The sequence below is a fragment of the Ornithorhynchus anatinus genome, chromosome 16, assembly GCF_004115215.2.
Source record: "Ornithorhynchus anatinus isolate Pmale09 chromosome 16, mOrnAna1.pri.v4, whole genome shotgun sequence".
Classification (NCBI taxonomy): Eukaryota; Metazoa; Chordata; class Mammalia; order Monotremata; family Ornithorhynchidae; genus Ornithorhynchus; species Ornithorhynchus anatinus.
This window is the reverse complement of record NC_041743.1, coordinates 39,626,458-39,649,289: the sequence shown is the minus strand read 5'-3', so window position 1 is coordinate 39,649,289 and position 22,832 is coordinate 39,626,458. Positions and strand designations below refer to the sequence as shown.

General features: G+C 53.1%; 1 protein-coding gene across 1 annotated transcript in view; it reads left to right on the top strand.

The window, feature by feature from the left end:
• The window catches only part of TFAP2E (transcription factor AP-2 epsilon), a 31,707-nt gene extending 13,832 nt beyond the window's left edge, over nt 1–17,875 (top strand). Inside the window, exons 4-7 of the mRNA XM_029080284.2 lie at nt 13,515–13,743; nt 15,530–15,648; nt 15,770–15,911; nt 16,965–17,875. Coding sequence (XP_028936117.1) covers nt 13,515–13,743; nt 15,530–15,648; nt 15,770–15,911; nt 16,965–17,253 — 779 coding nt within the window. The 3' untranslated portion in view covers nt 17,254–17,875. The remainder of the gene's footprint in view (nt 1–13,514; nt 13,744–15,529; nt 15,649–15,769; nt 15,912–16,964) is intronic.
• The last annotated feature ends 4,957 nt before the right edge of the window (nt 17,876–22,832 follow it).

Genomic DNA, 22,832 nt, shown 5'->3' with positions numbered 1-22,832 from the left:
GCGCTTAATAAATACTACAGTTATTATTATTGTGGCTTTCACCCGAGGACCCCGAATCCTTGGTTGGGCCTCCAGCTTCAAGACTTAGCCCCACAGCTTCAGGGGCTCCAGGTTGTGACCGCGCTCACTGCATGGCTGGTAGGGACTTGAACAGGAAGCTGCAGTTCCTGCATTTTCCCTTCTCCCAACCTCCAGGACTCCTTCGCCTCTGGAGAGATGGAAGTGGGGAGGGGCGGGAGGTGGTGGGGGGAGGATCTCCGCAGGGTTGCCCAACCACCCGATGTGCTGGGGGACCCTGTTCTGCAGGAGTGAGGAAACACAGTGAAGGGTTAAGAAGCAGGAGTCTGGCCGGGCCAGCCGACACCACTGGATGAATCAATACCCGGGAATGGGTGGGCGGGCTGTCAGTATTTATTGAGCGCTTACTGTGTGCAGAGCACTGTACTAAGAGCTTGGGAGAGTAGAAAATAACAATAAAAACAGACACATTCCCTTCCCACAACGAGCTTACGGTCTAGAGGGGGAGACAGACGTTAATATAAATAAATTACAGATATGTATTTAAGTGCAGTGGGGCTGAGAGCGAGGATGAGTAAAGGGAGCGAGTCAGGGTGACGTGAAGGGAGTGGGATGAGAGGAAAGAAGGGCTTAGTCAGGGAAGACCTCTTGGAGGAGGTGTGCCTTCAATAAGGTTTGGAATTGGGAGAGAGTACGCTTCCCCCCACCCAGGGACCCTCGTTAGATGATCTCCTGAGACAGGGTTGGGGGCTGAGGTTGTGGAGCTGAGCTGGGGAGATTCCTCGAGAGATGTATGAGCCTGGTGGAAAGAACAGGAACCTGGGAGTCAGAGGACCTGGGTTCTAATCCTTGCTCAGCCAACTGCTTGCTATGTGACCTTGGGCAGGACACTTAACTTCTCTGTGCCTCAGTTCCTTCAACTGTAAAGTAGGGATTAAATCCTATTCTCCTGACCAAAGACCAAAGTTGACTTTCGTTCCTTTGGTTGTCCAGCTGGTAAACTCGATTTTCCCTCCTCCGCTTTGTCCAGGGAGAACCGGGAGTATACAGATCTCTGAAAGCTTGTTACGGGCAGGGGATGTGTCTCTTAATTCCGTTGTGTCGTATTCTCCTAAATGCTTAGTATGGTGCTCTGCACAAACTAAGGCTCAACAAATAAGACTACACTAGCGTATCAGCCAGATCATTCAGGCCCCCCAACACACACTGGTTTCGGGCAAAAGTGGGTTATTTGGGGGTGGAAAATTGAGGTCAAAGCTTATTCTGAGGCCCAGATCATCTGGCTGATTTGCAGGTGTTATCCCAGCCCCTTCCCCGGGTATTGAGGGACTCGAGTAAGTTTCGCTTTAGAAGTCGGTGTGCACTACCAGCTGGGGGGCTGCGGTGCCCCCCTACCTCGTGGGGAGCTGGCGATAGGTGAATGCAGGGAGTTTGACGTGCAAATGAGCAGAGCGGGCCTCCCGGGATTCCTGTGGCGGAGAGAGGCGAGCCAGAGCCCCGAGGGCCTGGCAGCTCACGGGTGGGGGGAAGGGAAGGGACCGGGGAGGGTGGGGGGCTGGGGAGGCGCGAGGGGGGGGGGCAGGGGGCTTTTCTGGGGATCGTGGGCAGGTCCTCGCTCGGGGGTCCAGAGTTCCCGGGGAATCCAGAAGGGGGCAGAGCGTCCCCCATCAAACGTTCCCCAATCAGGCCCAGGCCTTGCCCCCCACCTACTTTCATTCCAACGTATTTAATAATAATAATAATAATGATGAGGTTGGTATTTGTTAAGCGCTTCCTATGTGCAGATCACTGTTCTAAGCGCTGGGGGAGATACAGGGTCATCAGGTTGTCCCACCTGAGGCTCACAGTCTTAATCCCCATTTTCCAGATGAGGTCACTGAGGCACAGAGAAGTTAAGTGACTTGCCTACAGTCACACAGCTGACAAGTGGCAGAGCCGGGATTCGAACCCTTGACCTCTGACTCCCAAGTCCGTTCTCTTTCCACCGAGCCATGCTGCTTCTCTAGCTTTATTGAGCGCTTACTATGGGCAAAGCATTGTACTAAGCGCTCGGGAGTGTAGAACAGAACAATAAACAGATTTAGAGGAGCGAAATGCCTCCGCGGGACCAGGCTTGGGGACCTGCCCGTGGAATCCTCAGTTCTTGTCAGCACAGGCCACCGAGGCCAGATAACCCATGCACAAGGCCCGTATCACTCAAACAATCGACTCGATTTGCCACTCGGCTTTGCCGATGCAGATCCGGGCTGAGTCAGTCGGTCAGTTAACCGTATCTGTTGAGCGCTTACCTTGTGCGGAGCACCGTACTAAGCCCTTGGAAGACAGTATAACAATAAACAGACACATTGGCTGCCCACAAGGAGCTGACAGTCTAGAGGCGGAGAAGGCTCATATGGAGCTGGAGAGGAAGCTTGGAGATTGTGGGCTGTGCGGAGCAGAAGCTATTTGGAGGGAAGCAACGTGGCCTGGTGGTAGAGCCCGGATCTGGGAGTCAGAAGGACCTGGGTTTTAATCCCAGTTCTTCCACTTGTCTGCTGAGTGACCTTGGGCAAGTCACTTCACTCCTCTGGGCCTCAATGACTTCATTTGTAAAATGGGGATTAACAATGTAGGACACGGACTGTGTCCAACCTGATTAGTTTGTATCGGCACCCGTGCTTAGTACAGTGCCTAGCACGCAGTAAGTGCGTAACAAATACCATTTAAGGAAAAAAAAAGCCCGAAACAAGCAGGGAACCTTTCCTTGGCCTTCAGGTCATGTTGTATATGCACGTGTGTGCGACTGCATTCTTAGTTCGCGCAGGCACACATATGTAAACAATACTACCCGAGTGAACCCACAAACACACACACACACACATACAGATACACGGAGTCCCACACAATCACCCTCATGCACATTCCCCAGCTATGATATGGATCTGGCCCAGCGGTCTGCTCTCGATCCCCCTTCCCCACAAAGAGCTCCGTTTGCATACGTAAAATATAGCCTCCCCCTCCTTCCCCTGGCCCCCAACCCCCTCTGCATGTTTGTGTCCTATGGGGAGAAGAGCCGGGTTTCATTTTTATTTCATTTTATTTTTATTCCGGGCCTAATCTCTGCCCTAGGGCTTCCACCCAACGCTCTGCACCCCGCCCCACCCCCCAAATCCAGTTGCTTAAATTTCTTTTTAACTAATTAATGACCGGGTGGGCCGGACACACAGGAGGCTTAATTGTCATCTGCGGTTCCCGTTCATCTGTCCGTCCATCCGTCCAACCTGGAACCACAGAGAGCACAGAACGGCCCCGTGGCTGATCGGATGGGGTGGACAGAACTGAGAACCCGGGCCCTGGCCCCCAGGGCCGAGCGAGAACCGGAGACAATTTGAAGCAAATCAATCCGAAACGCTGACGGGGCTGCGGGGCAGATGGTCCATCTGGGTGTTGGTATGTCTACACATCCAAATTATTCCCTTCATTTGGGGCCCGCAATGGCCTGAAATAATGCCTTACTTCAGGCCGAAGTGAATCTGTGGGCCAGTGATATAAATAATTCACATGTGGTCCTATATATACTCTATCTGTGCATGTTTTTAGTTTTGAGTAGCTGAAGTGGAGATCTGTGCCCACACAAGGAAAGTAAAGTGTTTTATTGGGATAAACATCCACCTCATTCGATTCAAAATATCTCCAAAACACTTTGACGTGAAGAATTTAGAAAATGGAGGCTTCGGTTATCCTGAATTAGAAATCGGCCCTCATTTCGGAGGTGGGGGGAATATATCTGTGTGTGGGTGTGTAATGGGAGCAAATAGACCCTGCCTTTTGCTCCCCAAAACATTAACTTCTACTCGGATAAATACGGCATTCCCAGCTCCGCCTCTCCCCTTCTTTTCCCCCTCCCTCTTACCCCCTCCCCCCCCCCCATTCTGAGCGGTTTTTTTTCTACTCCTAATACCCTTACACTGTAAATACTTAGGCATTTTATGAATTAATACCGAGCGTACACGCTAGTTATGAAAAGGAGCAGTCTGCCGGGGGGAGAGAGGGAGGAGAGCGAACGGAGCAGGGAGTAATTGGACAAAGATTTAAGAGCAAGAAAGAAATTGCGTTAACCTGGCTCGACATGAAAGGTTTCGGTTTAATCGTTTAGAGGAAAATTACCGCCCGGAACACCTGAGAGAGCTGTTTTCCCCGTAACTCGAGTTAATTAGAGTCCCTGCCCCCGGCCCCCTCCCTCCTCAAAATAAACGCGCTAAAGGGGGGCTGGGGGAGGGGAATTGAGGAAAGGGGAGGTGGGAGGGGAGGCCTAGAGCCCTCTCTGCTTATGATTAAACCAAAATCAATCGTCGGGGTCCTGGTCTTGGAAAGCAGGGATATTCTGGGGTCTGTCCCCTTCCTCAGTCAATCAATCAACAGTATTTATTGAGCACTTACTATGTGTACAGTGCCGTGCGAAGAGTTTAGGAGAGAACAATATAAGTTGGTAGACGCATCCCCTGTCCAGTTTACAGTCTAGAGGGAGTTCACAGCCTAGCGGGGGGCTCTACAGATCCTACCTCTGGTTTTTTATAAAGCACCCAGAGAGTGAGAATAGGTTGCATTGTGCTGCTCCTTGTTGAGTCTTACCCAAGGTCACAATGGCAGGCAAATGGAAGAGGTGGGATTAGAACCCAGGTCTGCTGACTCCCAGGTCTGTACTCTTTCCACTAGGCTATGCTGTTTCCTCTTTAGTTTGAACTAAAGGATTAAATTATAGGCTGAAAAGTGAAGTTTCCACAGAGCAGGGTGTCAGGGCAGTGCCTGGAGAGGGGCAGAGGCAACTGAACACGTTTTTCATACACAGTTTGGCTAGAATGTGAAGAGGGAATTTGGGAATATTCTTGCAAATGGCCACTTTATCCGAAGAAACTACATCTGTGTGATGTCAGAACAGGTGAGCATGAGGGGAGGCTTTTGACCCAAAGGAAAGAGATTGAGCCTCAAAATCAGGAGACCTGAATTCTACCCCCAGCTCTACCACTGGCCTGCTCTGTGACCTTGGGCAAGTCACTTAACCTCTCTGGGCCTCAATTTCAATGGTGATAATATACCTATTCTCCTTTCTTAATCAATCACTGGGTATTTATTGAGTGCTTACTGTGTGGAGAGCACTGTAATAAGTGCTCGGGAGAATACGATATAACAGAGTTGGTAGATAGGTTGCCTACCTACAAGCTTAAATTGTGGGCTTTGTGGGACAGAAACTGCATCTAGTCTGATTATTCAGTATCTATCCCAGTACTTGGGTGCTTTGGCACATCACAAGTGCTTAATAAATACCGCAATTACTATCAATTATTAAGACAGCACAAATTTTCCCTAACGTAAGGTTTCATAAAGATCCCATACCCGCGTTATAAGGGAACTGGATGCATGTTGACCCCAAAGTCCGAGTGATCCAGAAAATTTAGACTGCAGAGATTTTTACCTGCAGCCCCCAAATTGGTGAAAATCCACCTGAACCCTCTCATTTTCTTGGGGAACAACATCTAAGTGAGTCAGCGAGGTGAGGGAATTAGCTGGATAATTCAGACCAAAAAAAAAACCACCTGCTGGGCTATGCAGATGAAAGGAGTTTAAGATTAAGTGAACTGGAAAATGGCCACAGTTACCTGTTGTATGCTTTCTTTTAATGGTATTTGTTAAGTGCTTACTATGTGCCAGGCACTGTACTAAGCGCTGGGGTTACAAGGTAATCAGGTTGGACACGGTCAATGTTCCCCATGGGGCTCACAGTCTTAATTCTCATTTCACAGATGAGGTAACTGAGGCCCAGAGAAGTTAAGTGGCTGGCCCAAGGTCACATACCAGACAAGCGGCGGAGCAGGATTAGAACCTAGGTCCTTCTGACTCCCAAGCCTGTGCTCACCTAAGGACACAGTGTTTCCCATAGTGCTGGTGAAGAACTGGATTGGGCATATGAGTGTATGTGGTGGTGCTGTTGTGTTTGTATATATGATTTTGATGGAATGAACATATGTTTGAACATTATTTGGATAATTCAATCAATGCTATTTACTGAGTGTTTGTTGTGTGTACGGCACTGTACTAAGCACTTGAGCGAGTACAATTTAACAGAGTACGTAGACACTTTCAACTGCGCATAGTGAGCTTACAGTCTAGAGGAGGTGTCTTCATTCTCTATTTCACCGGTGGAGAGCTGGCCCTAGGGGAGGAAGTGACCACCTTAGTCTTTCCACATGTCTTATGTGTATGTGAACTGTGATGAGCATGGGAATCTGAAGGTGTATTTTGGTTAGGGAAAAGGGACACGAGTACGCTTATGAGGGTGTTTGGGGACATAAGTGCATGACCTCAGTTTGTGTGTGATTTGGAGGAGTTGGTTATATACAGGTATTGATTTATTCTCTGCTCCTGATAGAAATCTGATGTGAGTGTGTGCTTTCTCAGTCTTCCCTGTCCCTCTGTCCCGGACCTGGTCAGGAGCCATCTGGACCCATAGGAATCTGGCCGGTCCAGGGAGCAGATGACTCGGGAGATAGGGATTTGCACATGAAAAAGCCTCCCAGGCCTCTTCTCCCAGAACCCCCAGGACCCCGTGACACCAGGCCCCTCTCCACCCTGCTCCCTCAGAGATAAAGCAAATTCCTGAATACCCCCCACCCCCCCGGGCAGGCAGGCAGCCCCTCGACGGAATGCTACCTGGGAACCCAGACAGGTGAGAACAGTAGTAAAAAAACCCTGTGATATTCGTTAAGCGCTTGCTATGTGCCAGGCACTGTACTAAGCACTGGGGTGGATACAAGCATATCGGGTTGGATGCAGGCCCTCTCTCGCGTGAGACTCACATTCTTAGTCCCCATTTTACAGATGAGGGAACTGAGGCACAGAGAAGCAGGTGACTTGCCCAAGGCCACACAACAGACAGGTGGCAGAGCGGGAATACAACCCACGATCTTCTGACTCCCAGACCCGTGCTCTGTCTACTACACAGTAATGGTTGCTGTAGTAGTGATAGAATTTGTTTTTTATGGTATATGTTAAAAGGCTGCTATGTGCCAGGCACCATAGTAAGTGCTGGGGTGGATAGAAACTAATCAGATTGGATGCAATCCCCGTCCCACATGGGGGCCACAGCCTTAATCCCCATTTTACGGATGAGGGAATTGAGGCACGGAGGAGTGGAATGACTTGTCCAAGTTCACACAGCAGACAAATGGTGGAGCCGGGATTAGAATCCAAGTCTTTCTGACTCCCATACCCGAGCTCAAGCCGCTGGGCCACGCTGCTTCTTTATGACTGAGTGCCTACAGACTACGGTGCACCGTGAGAGTAAAATCCTTGGAAAGTAGTGTGGCCTAGTGGAAAAGAGATGGAGAGCGACCTAGTGGAAAGAACACGGGCCTGAGAGTCGGAGGACCTGGGTTCTAATACCTGCTCCACCGCGGGTCTGCCGTGAGACCTTGGGCAAGTTACTTCTCGGTACCTCGGTCACTCATCTGCAAAGTGGGCATCCAATTCCAGGTCTTCCACCTACTTAGATTGTGAGCCCCGTGTGTGATCTGATGATCTTGTATCTATCCCAGAGTTTAGTACAGCATCCAACGTGGTATCCTTGTATCTACCCCAGCACTTAGGATAGCGCTTAACAAATACCACTATTATTACTATTACAGTGCTTAGCGCTTAACAGATAACACAATTATTAAGTACAACAGAAACCCAAGTCATGTTTCCTGCTCACAAAGAGTTTGCACTCCAATAGGGGAGCCAGATGGAAATATTCACAAGCAGTGGAATCAGAATAAATAAAATACAATGTTTGGTCTACATGTATACGTGGGCGCTGGGGATGAACATAAATAAATGCATAAATGCAAGAGGCGGCAGAAAGGTCGATAAGACTCCGGATATTGATGGTTAGGGGGGAATGGCTTGTCGGGAGGAGGTCAAACGGGATCCTCCCCTGTCGCAGGCCCGCTCGCTCCGCCCGAGCTCTCTCTCCTGGCTGTTCTTTAAAGTGGGGAGGGGCCCGAGAGGCCTTTCAATCTGTTGTTGCAAAGGGAGCCCGGCTTCGCCTCTGCAGCGCCTTGGGATCTGAGATTAGATTAATTGGAGGAAAATACAGGGTGCCGGGCCCGGCCTTGCGCCCCTCGCCTCCCTGAAAGCACCTGCTCATTAAATCCCCATTCCAGCCCGCCGTGGGGGGCAGCCCCATTTCGCGGGTGGGAAAGACTGAGGCTCGGGACCTCGCCCCACCCTGGCCCACCCAGGGCGAGCTGGAGGCAGAGGAGGCGAGACGATCCAAGAGTTTTGGCTCCCAAACTCAGTGCGCCCCACGCCCAGGCCTCTCCCCCGACCCCCCACCCCCTCTCCCGGCCGCCGGGGCTTGCAGGGGTTGGTCTGGCCCCAGGGTCTTCGCGGAGGGGGAACTGACTTTTCCCCCCGAAAAATCTAAAAAAATTCAGATGCGGATTTTTTTAGCCGCATCTGAAACCGAAGCAAGGTTTTTCCTGAATTACCCCGACAGTTTTCTCTGGCCGTGTAGACCTGGCTTTAGCCAGGGGGTAATGATGAGGACGATGATGATGGAGAACCTTATCGTGTGTAATAACAATAATAACGATGGTATTTGTTAGGCGCTTACTACGTGCCAAGGCACTGCACTGAGCGCTGAGGTGGTTCTGTCAAAGCACGAGTTTACACATACAAAGCATCCAGATAATTGAGGTCTAAAAATACAGTCAGAATTATGACCATCAGTGACGCCAAAATGGATATCTGGAAGAGTGTGAATGATTTGGTTATACCCCAGCCTGATCCCGGGGGTCCTTCCCCTTCAACAACCCGGAGGACATGCGCTGGTAGCAGAGGCGGGATTAGAAACTGTCCCCCAGTCTTACCTCAATCCCTCCTGCTGCATCGTGTTCTGGTGCTCCTGCTCCTACACTTTCAGGCTTCCAGCGCGTGTACGCCGGTTCCCAAGGACCCAACTGCCCTGGGGCGGTGTAGACGCCCGGGCCCACGGGATTCCCTCAATCCCACCCCCTTCTCAGGGCCGCCCCAGACCCCTACAGCCTAGGCTCCTGGGTCCCTAACCTGATCGTCCTCTCCCTCCCCCCATCGCTCCGACTCGTGGGGTGGGGGGCATCCTCCGAAGCGCTCCCCCGCTCCCCCTAGACCCGTCTGCTCTTCGGGAGCGAGACCTGCCGCCTCCGAGCCCCGGGGAATAATCAACTCGCAGATCCCCAGGTGAAGAGAGGTGCTGTCGGAGGGCGGGAGAGAGAGAAAGAAAAAGAGAGAGGGAGAGGAAAAGAGAGAGTGGGGGAGAGAAAGAAAAAGAAAGAGGGAGAAAGAAAAAGAGAGGGATGGAGTGGGGGGGGGGGAGACAAAGAGAGGGAGAGAGAGAAAAATAAAGAGGAAGGGAGAGAGAAGGAGAGAGAGAGGAAGAAAGAAAAAGGGACAGAGAGAGTGGGAGAAAGAGAAAAAGAAAGAGGGAGAGAAAGAACGAAAAAGAGAGAGGGGGCAGGAGGAAGATAAAGAAAGAAAGAAGGAGGAGAAAGGAAGGGAGTGATGGACCAGAGGCTTAGAGTGAGGAGAAGCAGCTGGGTCTGGGAAGGAGAGGAGGCTCAGCCGAGCGCAGGAGTGGCGGTGGGTCGGGGAACGGCTGGGCGGTCATGCTAGTCAGCTGTTCTGCTTTCCAATGGAGACACTGGGCAAAGTAGAAAAGGAAGGCGGTCATATTGTACTCTCCCAAGCGCTTAGTATAATGTTCTGCACAAGGTAAGCACTCCTTATTCAATAAGATTGATCATCAGTAGCATAAACTCGTTGGGGGCAGGCAACGTGTCTACCAATTCTGCTATACTTTAATGATGGTATTTGTTAAGCGCTTACTATGTGCCAAGCGCTGGGGGAGATGCAGAGTAATACTCTTCCAAGTACTCGGTACAGGGCTTTGCACGTTAAATAAATACCATTGACGGTTTGCTCATATAGAGCACTGTACCGAGCGCTTGGAAGAGTCCAACATAATTAGTGGACACGATCTCCGCCCTCAACGTGAACAACTCTGGGGAGAAAGAATGTGCCAATTAATCAATCGTATTTACTGAGCACTTACTGTGTGCGGAGCACTTGGGAGGTTACAATATAACAGAGTTGGTAGGCACATTCCCTTCCCACAGTGAGCTTGCGGTCTAGAGGGGGACACGAATATTAATATAAATAAATGTGGATATGTACATATGTGCCACGGGAGACCACATATACAGGTATGTACGCAACTGCTGTTCTGTGCCAGCGGAGAAGGTTGAGGGGGTTGGAGGCTGCGGAAAGTGTTCAAGCACCTGAAGGGGTAACAGGATGAGCACCAGAAGAAGCAGTTTGCTGAAGCTGTAGTAGGAGGGACTGAGGTTAGACTGAAGTTCTAATCCTGACTCTGCCACTTGCCTGCCGTGCCTCGGTTTCCTCACCTGTAAAATGGAGATTCAATAACTGTTCTTCCTCCCACTTAGACCATGAGTCCCAAATGGGATAGGACTGTGTCCAAGCTGATCATCATGTATCTAACCCAACATTTAGTTCTGTGCTGGGCGTAGTTATTAAATATTATTACGTATCAGAAAGAACCTCCGGACTTTGAGGTTTTGTAATAGGTAACTTAGGAAGTCAAGCAAGTGAAGCCCGATTCAGTAGATCACTCTTTCTGCCCACTGGCCGGGAAACGAAAGTGAGGATAAGGTGGAGTGGAGGAAATAGAACTCCCACTCCCCCACTCAGACCAAATTAAACCCTATTAATGGGAAGGCTAGCAGTGCAGAAGGATGTGATTGGCAGCATGAAGCATAGAGCCCAGACCGGGGAGTCAGAAGGTCCTGGATCCTAATCCCAGCTCCACCCCTTCTCTGCTGTGTAACCTTGGGCAGGTCACTTCACTTCTCTGGGCCTCATTTCCCTCATCTGTAAAATGGGGATTAAGCATGTGAGCCCTACATGGAACAAAGATTGTGTATCTACCCCAGTGCTAGAACAGTGCTCGGCACATAGTAAGTGTCTAACAAATGGCATAATTATTATTAACTTGTATCTAACCCAGTGCTTCTCCTCTCGAGATTGCACCTGAAGAGTTTCCAAGACTCTACCAGTCTGGCTACAAGAGGGAGAGTCAAGCAGAGTCATACCCATTCCATTCCTCGTTTGGGCGGTGGCTAGTGAGTGGAAGGCAATTTGCTACAGGTCAAAACTCACCTGTGCTGGGCAGCAGCAGCACAGGAGAGAGTTGAGGGCAGAGACTCAAGTTTACTGCACAGAAGATGGCAATAGTAAACCACCTCCCTATTTTTACCAAGAAAACTTTATGGTTACACTACCAGAATGTTTGCAGATGGAGGTGTGGCGTTCTGGAAGAGATGTATCTAAGAAGTCTCTATGGGTCGGAGATATCTCGACAGCATAAGAAAGACCCCAGTGCTCGGCACATAGTAAGCACCAGTATTATTATTATTAGGAATGTACCAACTGTCCGGGGAGAGGAGCCCCGAGGACTGCCCTATCGGATCCTCCCCTTACCCCCCAGGCCAGTGTCCATCCCAAGAGACCAGAACAATTCCTGGTCCCCAATCTCTGCCTCCCCAACCCACCTCCAAATTCTCAACTCACCCCAGCTGAGCCCAAAGATGAGGGAGAAGGGATAGAATGCAACTCCAGCAAATAATTAACGTTATCCTGGTCACTCTGGGACCAGAGAAGGAAAGACGCAGGGCAAGAGAAACAGGAGAGAGAAGTGGTGCTCTTTTTCTTCTCCCCTCCTCTTCTTGCCCTCGAGTCCCTTTCCACTCTTCCCTGAACTGCTACATTTTGAGCAGGGTGGTCAGGGAAAGCTGTGCTCTCTGAGGGCGAGAGAGATAGCCAAGTGTGACTCTCCTGACTTCCATCCCCTGCCTATTTCATTAAAGTTGTTATTCAGGCCCAGAGAAGGGTAGGGCCTTCCCTAAGGACACACAGCACTCGAGGTTGTCTCCCTCGAATGGGTTAAACAACATATACCACAGTCTTTCAGCTAGTAATATTAGTTGTGTAAGTGTATTTTTTGAATGTAAGCATTGGAAAAATACAACAAACACAGGACATGTTGACTATCCTCAGAGAGCTTCACTCCAGTGGCGTAGACAAATATATATATATATATATATTCTCTATATATATACTCACAAGCAGTGAAATCAGAATTAAATTTAATATTCAAGCAAAATATGAGTCTAGGCAGACACGCTGAAGATGGGCATAAATAGATATCTAAATCCAAGTAGCAGCTAGAGTCGATAAAATTCGCGATACTGGAGGCAGTGTAGCCTAGAAGATGGAGCATGGGACCTGGAGTCTGAATCGGGTTCTAGTCCCAGCTCTGCCACTTGCCTGCTGTGTGACCTTGGGTGAGTCATTTCTTTGTGCCTCAGTTCCCTCACCTGTAAAATGGGGGTTAAATGCCCATTCTCCCTCTTCGATTGTGAGCCCCAAGTGGGATAGGGCTGATTTTAAGATCTTGTATCTACTCCAGTGCTTGACACATAGTAAAGTGTTTAATAAATACCTCCGTTACTATTCTTATTATGAGTGGACCAAGACTTGAGAGGGGGCTCTGAAGAAATGCTGCTTCCACCACTGGGTGTGGAAACAGTGGGTCGCTGTCGCCGCGAACTCTTTCCCCTCCCTACTGAAATCGTAACCACGCTCCCCGAAAAGACCTTAGGCTGGCAAAAGTAGCGAGGATTCCCTCTCCCCTATACGCCTGCCCCCTGACCTCACCGCCAGACTGTCCACGGCCTTACCCCCTCCCACGCCTCAGTGTGCCTCTCCTGACTTCAGCCTGCCGCCTATTTCATCAAAGTTGTTTTTCGGGCCCAGAGAAGGGTAGTGCCTGCCCTAAGGACACACAGCAGTCCAACTAGGGCGGAACCTCCTGATTTCAGGTTGTTTCCTTCGATTGGACCACACAACACAGTATTTGCTGGGTTCTTTTTCCCCCTTATTGCCCCGTCCCCCGGTGCGGAGGTGGGGAGTGGGAGCTTGGTAAACCCCAATTGCCAGGGGCGGGCACGAGTGAGGAAGACTGGATTCCTTCTGATAAGGATAACTGGAGGGAGGAGCTGGGCAGGGCTAAAAAAAACAACCAGGAGGCCCAGATTCTCCTCCTGATTCATCCTCGAAGTACCTTGTGATCTTGAACAAGTCACTTAGCTTCTCTGGGGCTCGGCGTTCCCATCTGTAAAATGGAGATTACTCTCCACCTCTTCCTAATTCCAGGCCAATGAGGTGGCCCACGAAGCTATTTGGAGATCTCTTTGGAAGATCTGGAGGTGATGAGGTGGTGGCGGGGATCGGTGAGGGGGGGGCTTGTGCTTAAGGGCTGGGTAGAGGACAGTGGGTCTAAGAGAGTTTGCCGTCACCCACGGAGCATCCTCCGTCTCTCCTCTTCCCTTCCCTCTCTTCCTCCCTCCCTCCCCTGGCAGTGCCCCTCCCTTCCAAGGCCAATGGTGGTGCCATCTCGGCCCTGGCCATGAACAAAGACAGCTTGATCGGAGGTGTCACCAACCCCAACGAAGTCTTCTGCTCCGTGCCCGGCCGCCTCTCCTTACTCAGCTCCACCTCCAAGTACAAGGTCACGGTGGGCGAGGTCCAGCGGAGGCTCTCGCCGCCCGAGTGCCTCAACGCCTCGCTTCTGGGGGGTGTCCTCCGAAGGTAAGCCCCCTCCCCGCCTTTCCTGCCTCTCCTCATCTGCTCTCACTCCTTCCCCCTCTTCCAGGTCCTCTTTCATCCCTGTCTCCCTAAACCCCACTCCTTGCCGGTGTCAGCTCCGTCCCTCCCCTGTTTTCAAAATGCTCCAGTCCAATATGATGGATGACTATCTGCATACGGTTCCACCTCTTGTTATTTTGTCATTTAATGTCAAATGCGCAAGAATCGCTCCTCCCTCCTTCTAGCAGCTGCTCCTCTTCCCTCACAGCTTCCCATTTCTCCCTTTGGGGCCTCCCCAGAAACTCCCCCTAAACCACTGCTGCTTGCAAAAAGTGACTGGTTGGCCTTCACTGTGTAGAAGTGTACCCATTTCTGGAGCCCCGGCGGGGAGGGTGGCGATGATACCTCTCAGGGCGGTGGGGGGCTGGGTCAGCCCCGTAGAACCGGTCGGAGATTTCTCCTCCAGCATCAGAGTCCGGAGACAGAAGGGCATTTCCGTGGGCCTTCTGGTCGTTTTCTTCATTTCCCTCCATTCCCCACCCTTCTCTCCCCTGGTGCTCAGTGCTCCCTAGAGCCCTGAGGAGAGCACTTCCGGAGGCTGCCGAGCATGTTTCGGCTCTTGGCCCCAGGCGGAGAATCTCTAGGCCAATCTAGGCCTAGAATAGTAATCTATCCTCTAGAAACCCTTGGGCTAGTCGGCATTCTGTTGCCCAATCTAGAAAGTCCCCAATCCCGCCCCCCTAGTTCCGACAGAGGGCTTCCCTAGGCCTGACGCCGCGTGGCGGGCTGGTGGGCGAGGGCGCGGGCCTACCCGTTTTCTGGTCCCTGGGCAGGCCCCGGCCTGCCCCCTGCCTGCCACGTGTTCCCACGGGATGCTGGGAGCTCTCGGCACAAGTCCGGGCCGGCCGCGCTTGGGCGTGGAGTCGGAGACGTGGCGGTGGACGGCATTGGTGGGATGGGGGAAAAAGTCGGAAGAGTGGGTCAGAGGGGTCGCTCAGGGCTGCCGGGCAAGGCCCTGGGAGAGATGGACGGCCTCTAGATATGGGGGTTGGCCGTGTGTGTGTGTGTGCGTGCATCCACGTGCACACTGGGGAGCGGAGCTAGCAAGATAGTGGGGGAAAGGGGCAGCAGCTCTGTGTTGGCAGAAGGGTTTGGGTGCTCGGCTGGGTGCCGTGGGAGACGAGGGGCTGGGAGCCCAGGAGCCCGGGAGCCGAGGGGAGTGGAGACGGTGGGGGTCGGGGAGGGGGACGGGGTCCGGTAGGGTCCGGCCCAGCTGGAATCTCTTCCCGCCCTTTGGGGAGATGGAGCCGGGCTGCTGGATTCAGGCTGGGGGTGGGGTGGAGAGAGGAAGTGGGGTTGAGCCAGGGGGCTTTTGAAGATTCGGTCCGTAGCTCTTCAGGGCAAAATGGGGACTCAGGTGCCTCCCTCCTGGGGCTTCATCCTCCCCCCCCGCTGGCTAGTGCAGGACCCCAGACCCAGCCCAGACAGGGTGCACGGAGGGCAGAGGGCCAGCTAGCCACACCCTCCCCCCAAGGAGCCCATTCCCAGGTTTCACCTCATCCGCCCAATCCCTTCAGGGCGCCAGCTTGGATCTGGAGGCCATTGCTTCCTAGGATGGGGATCCCCCTCCCTCTCGGGCCCCTTCTAGCCCCCCTCCCACCTCCAATGGCAGGGCCGCCCTGCCCCCCCCAGCTCCCAGAGAGGAGGGTGTGGGTGAGGAACTTCCAGGGTCCTCTCACCCAACGCCCCTCCCCCGGTCCCTCTGTCCTTCCCCCCGCCCCCCGTCCAGGGCCAAGTCCAAGAATGGCGGGCGCTGCCTACGGGAGCGGCTGGAGAAGATCGGGCTGAATCTGCCGGCGGGCCGCCGCAAGGCTGCCAACGTGACGCTGCTGACCTCGCTGGTGGAGGGTGGGTGAGGCCCCATCTGAGGAAGCCGGGACGGGGCGGAAGAGCTGGAGGGTAGGGGGTCGGCAGGGGTGGGAGAAAGGGGGTGGGACCCCGCTGACCCCAACGAATCCATGCCTCTCAGGGGAAGCCGTGCACCTGGCCCGGGATTTCGGCTACGTGTGTGAGACGGAGTTTCCTGCCAAGGCCGCGGCCGAGTACCTGTGTCGCCAGCACTCGGAGCCGGGGGAGCTGCACAGCCGCAAGAACATGCTCCTGGCCACCAAGTGAGTGTGTCGCCGGGCCACGCCTGACACGCGCGTGTTGTCCGGCATGCAGAGACCCACCCCTGCTCGCGGTCACACGGAGGCACACTGCGAGACCCTTGGCTGAGCTCCCCGCCTTAGGTTCTGAGGGCCCCCGTCAATCCCGAGCAAACACGCCGGCGATGCCTCCCTCCAGTGGTCGCTTGCCTGGTTTTCAGCACGGGAAGCGGTACGGTCTAGTGGATAGAGCACGGTCAGGAGATCCCATCTGTGCCACCTGCCTGCTGGGTGATCTTGGGGAAGTCACCTAATGTCTCTGTGCCTCAGTTACCTCACCTATAAAATGGGGATAAAACACACGTTCTCCCTCTCCCTTGAATCCACTCCAGGTCCAATCCGATACCGCAGTTAGTGAAGCGACGTGGCCTAGTGATCAGAGCACAGGCCTGGGAGTCAGCAGGACCTGGGCTCCGAAAAATCCCGGCACCGCCACTTGTCCGCTGTGTGTCCTCGGGCAAATCATTTAACTTCTCTGGGCCTCGATGACCTCATCTGTCAAATGGGGATGAAGACCGTGACCCCAAGCGGGACACGGCTTATGTCCACGCGGATGAGAAGAGAAGCAGCGTGGCTCAGTGGAAAGAGCCCGGGCTTTGGAGTCAGAGGTCATGGGTTCGAATCCCGGCTCGGCCGCTTGCCAGCTGTGTGACTTTGGGCGAGTCACTTAACTTCTCGGTGCCTCAGTTACCTCAACTGTAAAATGAGGATTAAGACTGTGAGCCCCTCGTGGGACAACCTGATTCCCCTGTGTCTACCCCAGCGCTTAGAACAGTGCTCGGCACATAGTAAGCGCTTAACAAATACCAACATTATTATGATCTGGTATCTACCTCAGTGCCTGGCATTGGCACTTAAAAAATACCATAAGAAAAATGATTATTATTTCAGGTGGTCCGATGCTAGGGGAGAGGTTGACAAGGGGCGTCCAATATGCCCTGGTGCCGTCAGCGGCCACTCCGCGACTCCTTTGTTGACCTCTCCCGCGTCCCCCCGGGGCCTCTGCTCTCCCCTCAGGCAAATCTGCAAGGAGTTCGCTGACCTGATGGCCCAGGACCGCTCCCCGCTGGGTAACAGCCGCCCGTCGCTGATCCTGGAGCCCGGCGTCCAGAGCTGCCTGACTCACTTCAGCCTCATCACCCACGGCTTCGGCGGACCCGCCATCTGTGCCGCCCTCACGGCCTTCCAGAACTACCTGGTGGAGTCGCTCAAGGGCCTTGACAAAATGTTCCTCAACAGCACGGGCAACGGCCACGCGGCCGGGGACTCCAAAGCCTCAGACAAGGACGTGAAGCACCGGAAATAGCCCTGCCCGGCCCCGCGCCCACCCCACCGACCTCCGGCGGCGGGGAGGGGGCGGCTCCCGCTGCAGGGCTGGGAAAGCAAGGAAGAGACCCCCTTCCCAGCTCCCGGGTCGCCACGATGGTCCGCCGCCCCAGGCACGGGCTGAAAGAGGCCACTTAGTGGCTTTAAGGCCTTGAGTGGGAAAGGAACTTCGAGGCTGGGACCTCCAGAAATGGCTCGGCCTTGCTCTCCCCTTGGGGTAGCTCATCTGTCCCTGGAGGGGGCGGACGGACCCAGGCGTCCCGCGTCGCACGTGCAATTTCCCGGCTCCCACGCCTCCCTCTTTGGGGCCGACGTGGTGGATTCTGAAGCGGGGCCAAGCACCACGAGGAAGGCGGAAAGGGGAGGCCCAGGCGGCTTTAAACTGAGGCGGGACTGCCCGGCCTCGGACGACCCCTGACCCTCAGTCCGAATTCGGGTCATCTGGAGGCGGAGGAAGCCCTCGTGGGAGAAGAGACCCCGGTTTACAGATCCCAACCAATGGAGAGAGGGGGCGCACCTCGTCTCCCCTTCTCTCAGAATCCCCAGGGGGTGGGGGCGGGGCTCCGAGTCCTAGAAGCCCCTTCCCACCCTCCCCCGCCCCCCATCCCCTCTTCACGCCCCACCATGGGAGCAGAGCAAATCGAAGAAGCACAAGGAACAATATTAGAGGCCGGGCCCGGTCTGCATCTGTATATATTTATTTATGTGTAATTAAATCAGAAAGTTTAAAAATGTTCAGTGCGAGTTATTTATATCGAATTGAGTCGGGATGCCCTCTTTTGTTTCTTCGTCCCCTTCCGTTGTTCCCACCCACGCAAGTTGGTCCGTCGCTCGCGCCGGGAGCCTAGCGTGCGGACGGGAGAGCGTGTGACTGATGAGTAGAGACGATTCCAGGATTTTGTATTTTGCTGTTGTTTCTCTTGACGCTGCGATAGATGTAACCCCTCCTGTCCCCGCCCCTGTGTCACTCTCATTATCTGAATAAAACCTTTTTAGTTGATGACTGACCCACCCTGTCCTTCTTCAGCCTGGAAAAGGAGGGGAAGAGTCGCTCTCCAGGGACCCCAATGACTGCTGGGACGTGGGGGTTCCCTGGCGTAGGGTTGTGGGGTACAGAGAAGTCTGTGAGGTGTCTGCGTGTCCAGAGTCTCTGGCTTTGTGTGTGTGTATGTTTTTGTGTGTGAATGGGCATGAGCGTCTCTGTAATGTGTTTATAAGGGTTGGGGGACCGTGGGGTTTAGGGCCCGAAGTGGTTGGGTAATTGAATCCTCGCTCGTTTTGAAATGAGCCACGGAGGGCTGGCTACTCTGTCCATCCCCGTGTTTCTGGACAGAGTGGCCCTCCCCTCATTTATCACATAAAAGGGCCTCTTCTGTGCTGGAAGACTTCAAGAAAGAAAACCTCAAAGCTCCTTTTAAAGAGGGTCAGGGATGGAGCTGAGATATAATATCCTATCCTATCCCACCTTGATTACTCTAACAGCTTCCTTGCTGATCTCCCTGCCTCCCCTCTCCCCGCTCAAGTCCATACTTCACTCTGCTGCCCGGATCATTTTTCTACAAAAACGTTCAGGCCACGTTTCCCTATTTCTCAAGAACCACCCAGTGGTTGTCCATCCACCTCTGCATCAAACAGAAACTCCTTACCATCGATTTTAAAGCACACAACCACCTTGCCCCCTCCTACCTAACCTCACTGCTCTCCTACTACAACCCAGCCCACACACTTCGTTCCTCTTACGCCAACCTACTCACTCTACCTCCGTCTTGTCTACCTTGCCGCCAACCTCTCGCCCACGTCTTGCCCCTGGCCTGGAACGCCCTCCCTCTTCATATCCTACAGACGATTCTCTCGCCACTTTCAAAGCCTTATTGAAGGCACATCTCTTCCAAGAGGCCTCCCCTGAGTAAGTCCTCATTTCCTCTTTTCCCACTCCCTTCTGCATAGCCCAGACTTGCTCCCTTTATTAACACTCTCCCTCAGCCCCACCGCACTTGGGTACATATCTGTAATTTACTTATATTAACGCCTGTCTCCCCCTCTAGACTGTAAACTCACTGTGGGCAGGAAATGTGGTCTGCACACACAGTGGTCTGCACACACTAAGTGCTCAAGAAATACAATTGATTGACTTACTAACGGTTCCATGGTCTCGGGAGACAGCGCAGGGCCGGCCTGGCCCGGGTACTGAAGGGTGGATTGGTGCTGCCACTGTTTTTCTTTCATTAATGCACGGCCGTGCTCGGGCCTTGGGTGGGCTGGCCGTCCTGCATGAAGAGCGAGAGCTGAGGCTGACCTGGTTCTCTCTTTCAGGGCCATTCAGGGCCTCTCGTTTTTTCCCGGGGGTGGCACGGTCTAGTGGAAAGAGCCTGGGCCTGGGAGTCGGAGGATCTAGGCTCTTTTCCTGGCTCTGCCCCCTGACTGCTGCATGACCTTGGGCAAGTCGCTTCACTTCTCTGGGACTCCGTTACCTCATCTGTAAAATGGGGTTTAAGACTGTGAGCCCCATGTGGGACAGGGACTGTGTCCAACCTGATTAACCTGTATCTACCCCGGTGCTTAGAACAGTGCCTGGCACATAGTAAGCGCTTAACAAGTATTATCGGTATTACCTTGTCCTGTTTCTAGACTGTAAGGTCCTTGTGGGCAGGGGACATGTGACCTTTGTATTGCACTCTCCCAAGAGCTTAGTCCAGCGGTCTGCAACACAGTAAGCACTCAAAAAATCCGACTGATTGATTGACGGACTGATTTCCCAACCCCACGGCACTGAGCAGGTTATTAAGGAAGGGGAGGGAATCAGAGCCCCAGGGGAGGGGAGACGCTCAGCTCCCTCCACCCACCTCGGTGTCCCAGCCCAGCTGGCTTGAGTTAGAGAACAAGAATAACCTTATTGGATAACTACCTAATGGCATATTAGCACGGAACCAAACCGCTTAAACTGTCACTTCGCATTTGCCAGACGTCTCCCTGCAAGAGTTGGGAGCACCAGCAGGGGGGAGGAGGAGGAGGAGATAGCTCCGTTGCCCCCGGGACGCTGGGGGAGCCCCAAATCCAGAGCGGGGGAGGGGTGTGCTTCCGCCAGTCCCATTGAACAAGCCCGAAGGGGCCGGGGAAAGGAAACTAATAAGATTGTGAATGTTGATGCAACTGGAGCCTGGGGAGTCGGTTTTGATCTCGGCTGCAGGCTGCCTGGGTTTAGTCTAGAGAGATGGCCCAGGGCGATAAGGGCACTGAGAACCCCTGCGCAAGACTACAGCCCCACGCGGGCAGGGCCAGGTAGGACTCCCGAGTGGCTCTGGACTTGGCCTCCGGCTGGCAGGTTGCCCCTGGCTGTGAGCGGGGCCCTCCAGCTGCCCACCACCCCCGCGGAAGGGGGCTTTCGGTGATCGTTGTGGGCAGGAATGTGTTTACTGTTCTACGGTACTCTCCCAAGCGCTTAGTACGGCGCTTTGCACGCGGTAAACGCTCAATAAATACGATCGTACGAAGGAATGAACCGAACGACTCTCACATCGGACTCCGGGGTGTGACTCCAGGTTGCATCCCAGCACACCCTGCAGGCATAGCTGGTTGGAGGCAGCAACTGGGAATTCATTCATTCACTCCATCTTACTTAGTAAGCACTTACTGTGTGCGGAGCAGAGGGTACAATATAACAATAATGAAGGTATTTATTAAGCACTTACTATGTGCCAAGCACTGTTCTAAGCGCGGGGGTAGATACAAGGTGATCAGGTTGTCCCATGTGGGGCTCACAGTCTTAATCCCCATTTTACAGAGCTGAGGCACAGAGAAGTTAAGTGACTTGCCCAAAGTCACACAGCTGACAGGTGGCGGAGCCGGCATCAGAACCCACGACCTCTGCCTCCCAAGCCCGTGCTCTTTCCACTAAGCCACGCAGCTTCTCAATAAGCTGGCACGTTCCCTTCCCACAACGAGCTTACAGTCTAGAGGGGGAGACAGATGTCAACACAGCTCCCCAGCACTTAGTACAGTGCTCTGCACACAGTCAGCCCTGAATAAATATCCCCAATGGATCGGGGGAGTGGAATCGAGTAGATGCACCTCAGGAGAAGCTGCAGGAAGAAGAGGGGATTCGTCCCTTGAGGGTCGATCCCCAAGGCCCAAGGGGCACTGGAACCTTCCCTCTGCTCCATTAGCGGCCCCGCCTCTCGCCCCCAGGAAGGGGACCATCTCTAAACAGGAAATCGAAATGAGAGCAGGGCCTTGTTAACTCTTTCAGCCTGGAGGCCTCGCTCATAAGACATATGGTCGGGATTATTAGCCAGGGCAAAGAAAACAGCTCAAACGTGGATGTTGGAATAACCCAGAAAGACTTTAACGAGGGTCAGGGCTTTTTATTTTTCCCTTTATAATTTCTTTCTTTCCTGGGGAAATTTAAAAAAAAATAATTCAGCCACCGACTTGTTTGGTTTGTCCCTGACGAGAACAAGGTGGATTTCCCACCCCCTCTCTCCCCTTTTAGATTTTTTTTTTTTTTTTTAGCAGGGATGGTTTCCTCAGCAGTTCCTTCTCCACACATCTGGCAGCCTTAAATTAAAACGCTAGAACCGAAATTCACTCAGACAGCTCAACGTCATTTCCAAGTCACGGGGACATTAAGATCAAGGAAGGAGGTGGGTAGGGGGATTTATGAAGTATTTTCCCATTTTCTTTTCTAGAGGACCCAGGCCAGGTGTCTGTCGGGTGAGGTGGGGGGGACATGGGACTCTAAGCCCCATCCAACTCTACCTGATCCTGATCCGTGAGAACTGAGAGTCCCTGGCAGACGGACCCGAGCGACACCCGGGACCCCAAGATGGCTTAACTGTTAATTTTAAAACTTTCTACTCCTGTGGGGATTCTTTTGAAATGAAAGGCCTAGGTCCAGGGGGGCAGGGGCCCCGAGGAGAGGCCTCAGAGCCCCAAGCCCCGGAGTCTCGGGTGGGAGGCCGAGCACCTGGATTCCGGCCCGGGGAAAGGCCAGGAACCTCCGAGACGTTCTCGGTGGCCTCGGCCCTCTCGTTTCACCATTCCGCCCCGGCGCGCCAGAGGTCGACATGACTTTCTTTCTTCCCGGAGATGGTTGAGACACCGGTTCCCGGTAAAACCCCAATATCGCTCCATCGGTGAAAAATCCGCTGTGCTCTCCCTGCCCTGAGGCCAGGCAGGTGGCTCTCCTCCCTGACCTATGTCCGAGCGGGGGGCTCGGTTAGGGATAAGTGTTTTTCTGTCTAATAATCACCTGTTTACAGATGGACGTTGATAAAGAGAAATTTTGAGAACAGAATCCTTGCTAGGGATTATTAGCCACTCACCCCACCCCCACAGCCTGTCCTTCACTGTTTATTCTAGATGGGAAGCTCGCCATTGGCAGGGAAGGTGTCTCCCGACTCTGTTGTATTGTACTCTCCCAAGTGCTTAGTACACTGCTCTTCAAACAGTACACGCCCAATAAATACCACTGTTTGCCTGATCGACTGCTCAGGATGGGCACAATCCAAGTCTCGGGTCTGGTATTCATGGAGGGTGCACTGTGAGCAATGAACTGCATTC